General features: G+C 46.9%; 1 protein-coding gene across 1 annotated transcript; it reads right to left on the minus strand.

The window, feature by feature from the left end:
* Window positions 1-3014: 3014 nt before the first annotated feature.
* On the minus strand, window positions 3015-4257 carry LOC105037015 (uncharacterized). Its single transcript, XM_010912720.4, has 2 exons — window positions 3970-4257; window positions 3015-3887 (listed from the first exon to the last, which is right to left on the minus strand). Exons 1-2 carry the CDS (start codon window positions 4144-4146, stop codon window positions 3180-3182), a joined length of 885 nt encoding a protein of 294 aa, XP_010911022.2. The 5' UTR covers window positions 4147-4257; the 3' UTR covers window positions 3015-3179.
* Between the last annotated feature and the right edge of the window lie 1084 nt (window positions 4258-5341).

Raw genomic sequence — 5341 nt, forward strand, 5'->3', positions numbered from 1 at the left:
GAGCCGTTTGATGTTTGCCCCCGAAAGTGAAGAAAGCTCCACCTCCGGGGTCGACCGAGAATCATCGATCGGGTTCCCCGACTGACTTCCTCGAGGAAAGGTTCTAGCCATAACGCTAGCCCCAAAAAGGAGAACAAAAAGAAAAATGGCAAAGGAGAAAGGATGCAAGGAGACAAAAACGAAAAAATTTCGAAAAGAGCTTTCAAAGGAAGATGACGGAAATAACTACCTGAAACTGGAGGACAACTTGACAGGACTTCAGCGCCAGAAACAGATTTGCAGCAGAAAGTAAAGTTTTGGATGTAAGTGGCCGCATATATATAAGGCCCTTCGACGGTCGAGATGAAAGCACGCCGAACGAGGGTTTCCCAGATGTCGACACGTGGCAGCGCCTGGGCCCTTCCTCGGTCTGATGGTTCGACGCATCTGCCCTCGGATCGAGCCACGTCGCCTCCATCCGCGTGAACGATTCCGGCCCAATAGCCCCCTGACATGTGACGGAAAAACCGCATCTCGGAATTCATTAACCGACGACGGTTCGTGTTCCTAAGAAGACGACGGTTCGCATTCCCAAAGAGACGGCGGTTCGCATTCTCAAGGAGATGGCGGTTTGCGTTCCCAATGGGACGTCTGACACCGGATCGTTCGTTGGTACGATCGCCAGAGTCGGAGCATGATGTGATGAAAAACCACTCCTTTCGCCCGAAGCTGTCGCCCACGTGGAAACGCTGGCCAACACGACATCCGACTCAGGGGTGGGAGGGCAACTGTTGGGATATACCGACTGACCCCTGTACGCCGACTTATCCTCGGATCTGTCCGACAGATGCCCAAATCTGTCGATCGGACTGACGGACGGCTCCGACAACGACTCCGATGGACGACTCCGACAACGACTCCAACGGACGACTGCTGACAATGGCTGCTGACAATATCCGATCGAAAGTGTGTCGGCCGAACAGACCCATACTGTTTCCGACCGACCGAGTGGCCGAACCCATACCACCGACTCACCGTTGGGGGTGGCAACTGACGTCCGACTTCCGCAAAGCATTAGATCAGCCGACGGTGTCTTCGAGTCATCACCCGACGTCCCGACAGTCGAATACCGACATATAGTCAACCAACCGCCCAAACGTCGTACAACCGCTATGGGCAGTTGTCCTGTCAAGGACATGCGGTATGGCCGTCCTGGGACATTGTCCTGCCAAGGACATGGATTAATCCTAGTGACTTGAAAATCTACGATGATTTGACAGCGCCCGACGATTTGACAACTCTCTAGTTGTCTGCACCATTAATGGCGGGACCATACCGCATTCTACTATAAAATGGGATAAGACAACAGTCTTAGTATGTTTTAAGCAAGCTTTCTCAAACTCTCTGAGGTGCCTTTAAGTTCTTGAGCTCTCTCTAGCTCTCTCCTTCTCGTTGAGTTCCACTGTTGTCCAGTCTCCTCTCTGACTTGACCGTCGGAGGATCTCCGTCGGAGGCATCTCTGATCAGTGAGAACTTTTCTTGCAGGTGCACGACTCTGACGATCGAACGATGAGGAAATTGACCGTAACACAACTAAATCTTGGAATAGCCTTAGAGTTGATAGACTACTCCGTTTTTGATAAGTGTCTATTCATTTGAAATAACTCACGCTAAAAACTATAGTTAAACCAACCAATTTGCCAAAAGAAGAAAAATACTATGAATAAGCTATTAGCATTTACAAGCTGACATTGCATGCCTGTCAAGCATGCCACGTCAATACGTAGTAACATAGGGAAGAGTGGCTGCTCTATCTCAGTTGCACTTCCATCGCCCAGCTTCCTCTCCTGCTCCTTTTTATCTCTACGCACCTCCAGTCACCTGCGACGAGAATTAGTAGTGCATGACAACCATTGTGCATCAAATTAGGTCGATAGAAGAGACAAAAGAAAACCTACGGCTTTTCCCATTAATAGCATGTTGAACACAGTCGATGGTTCAAAATTCGATTCAAAAAGAGAAAGAAAGCATGGAAAAGAAAAACAAGATGTCGCATAAAAAGATTTGATGGAATCTCCCTCTCAATTAATAATTATTAAGATAGCATCAAAATAAAAATGACTAACATCTATGTCGTAGCATAAAAGAAAGATCAAAAAAATTCTCGCTTATATAAAAAAAATTATTTTTTCCACGTATGATGCCTTCCAAAAGGTAAAATTATGAGACCGATCAGGCAGAAGCAAAAGTCCTAAAATTTGAGCTCATATTGGATGTGGAACATGCTAATACAAGAAAAGGGGCGTGAAGTCCTCTTTCACAGATACAACTCCCAGAAAAGCAGCATTAATTTCAAAGTACAAGTCGTAAAAATTTAGATACTCCATTCATCCTAGAACTGGCATCATATGAGCAAGGATCCAACGCAGAGTGGAGAGTTTAAATTGGCCTCCTCGCGTCATGGAGGACCGCCAACTCAATCAATCTGCCAGTTATAAAATTTTGATCCAGCTGTATCATTAGCCAATCATACCCATAATTTATCATCAAGAGTTCAACTTATCGGATTTCAAAGCATTCTTAACAACGTAATCCGTCCGAGACCATTTGCTGTCAACCAAACGAGTAATAAAATTCAGCCGCAACGATAGTCCCAAACAGACGCCATGCCACGTGGCCAGTAATTGTTGGAGCACCTTGCAGCGTCCGTGCAACATGACGGATATGCGGCATAAAGAGCCGACTCCTGTACGAAACGTGGCAATAAACTACTGATAAACCCTTTCTACCCACAAAAAAAAAAAAAAAAATCTACAGATAAACCCTCCCGTTGGCCGATAAGCATTTTTCACAAATAAATGCGGGCGTGAAATATATCAAAATGCCGACATAAAACGGTAACCGAATTCCGTAATCACAAACTCATCCCACCGGCCACACAGCATTCCCATCCACACGTAAGCGAGACCCATCCGTGGAACACCATTTCCCAAACCACCCGTAGAACAGGAAAAGGATAAAGACGCAAAGGAGTCTTTGGATAAGAGAGTGGTGTGCAAATATTTTTTCTCCTCTTAAAAAGGGATAAAAAAAACACAAAGGTATTCAAACACCAAACATACCCCTACTGCATCATTGAATTTACAAACCAGCATTACGGAAATAAAGGTTAAAAAAGGGAAAAAAATATAATAATAAATCTACTTTTTCGCCTTCCTAGCGGGGACCTTCTTCACCGGAGGCTTCGCTGCGGTCTTCCCGGCCTTCGCCTTCTTGGGTGCCGCCTTCGAGGAGGCGGCACCCCTCTTCTGGGCGGCGGCGGGCTTCGCCGGTGCGGTAGCCTTCTTCTGAGCGGCGGGCTTCGCCGACGCGGCGGCCTTCTTCCCTGGGGTATCCTTGGCTGAGGTCTTGGCCGCCTTCGCCGGCCGGGTCTTCGCCTTCGGCTTGGTTACCTTTACCGGAGGCTTCGGATTTGGCTTTGCAACGGGAGCCTTGCGCTTGGACGGGGCCCTCGGCTTCGGTTTCACAGCCGTCGCCGGCTTCGATTTCGGCTTGGGCTTCGCGGACGCGGCAGGCTTGGGCTTTGGCTTGGGCTTGGACTTCGGTTTAGCGGCCGCAGCGGGCTTGGGCTTTGGCTTTGGCTTGGGCTTGGGCTTGGGCTTGGCTGAAGCAGGGGCGGAGACAGGCTTGGTAGGAACGCGGGGGCGGGCGGGGGCGGGAGGAAGCTTGTAGGAGTTCTTGATCTTGGTGAGTTTACCGCCGGCGGTGAGCTTCTTGAGCTGGAGGAGGAGGAGCTTTCGGAAGTTGGAAGGGAGGTGAGCCTTGTGCTTGTCTTCAATAAACTTGGTGATCGCGTACTGGCTCGATCCCGTCCTCTCCTTCAGCGATGTAATCGCCTCTCCGATCATCTAGGGGTCCCAAAACACAAACAAACAATCAGATCCATGTAAAGCGACAGAGAGTTAGGGACAGAAATGGACGAGGTCTCACCTCCATGTAAGGGGGATGAGCAGGACTGGTTCTGGGCTTTCTGGGAGCGGAGGGCTTCTTAGCCTTGGGCTCCTTCGCCTTCTTCGTCTTACCCGCCGGGTTCTCACCCGCGGGCTCAGCCGGGGCGGAATCCTTCACGGTCTCCTCCACGGCCGCCAAGATCTCCTCCGCCGCCATGGCTACGGCCTCGCGAGCAAACGAGATGAGGGAAGAAAGGGTTAGGGTTCAGAGAGGGGAGGAAGGACGAGAGAGGAGCAAGAGACCGGGAGTGCAGATGAGAGGTGAGAACCGACAGCGAGGAGATGAGATTTAAATACGGACCGAGGGGGTAAACGGTAGACAAGAGGTAAGCGCTGATTGGTTCGCGACCAGTTCATTCGGATCCTTACGCGTCTAGTTTTAAATGTAGTCCGTTGGACCATCTAGCTATCGACGGATGAGGTTGGTTGAGTGCATGACCTAAGATTTGGACCAGAGGGGATGCAGGGGTATGGGGTAGGATAGGGTGTGCTTTCCCTCTCTATTTTTCTGAGTATAACTTGAGCTGTGTTTCATGCAATTTCGTGGGGTTCGGACCATTTTGAAGCACTGGAACTTACCTTTCGAACGACATGAATATTATTCAATTTGGTTTAGTGGTTAGAAACAATTTCAGCTTCAAAGCTACATTGGTTGTGCACAAGGTTTCATGTGAGTTTTGTGAGGTTTTTAGACTCTTGATGAAAAGATTGGACAATTTAATCAAATCTTTTGATTGGATCTGACAGTAGTCAAATACAAGGACTCATAGAACTTGGAATCATGGAAATGTGATGAGAAATGAGTGAATAATGATTGATCAAAGGTCATACAACTGAAACACTCTCATGTGATGGTTTCCATGCTTAAGATCCAACTTTGTCTCAAGTGCATAATTGGGTGAATGATTTTAAGTGGTGTTAGGAATTTCAGGCACAATCTAGAGATGTTATGGAGTGATAAAACATGTGCTATGGAGGGCAAAATGGTTTGATTATTATTTAGCTTTATACATCATTTTCTGTCAACACATAATATATCAATTCAAAGGTAATGAAATAAGTTGCATGTTGTCCTACATAAAATTCAAGGCTTTCTTATAATCCTTCTATAAATTGGAAGCTTCCTTGTTATTATGATTTCGCAGCTTGACATTTTAAACAATAGGAATGATTGTGCCCAATTTTCAATATATTAGTCCAAGTTTCTTGTTATGGAATAAGAATGAAAGGGATGTAAAAAATTGCTTTTATTGTTACATAGTTAAATTTATAAGCTACCCCAAGAGACTACGAAGAAAGATAATTGAACAAAGATGGAGAAGAAGAATGATACTCTAGATAATCAATTTGAT

Source organism: Elaeis guineensis, chromosome 10, assembly GCF_000442705.2.
Source record: "Elaeis guineensis isolate ETL-2024a chromosome 10, EG11, whole genome shotgun sequence".
In the NCBI taxonomy this organism is placed as follows: Eukaryota; Viridiplantae; Streptophyta; class Magnoliopsida; order Arecales; family Arecaceae; genus Elaeis; species Elaeis guineensis.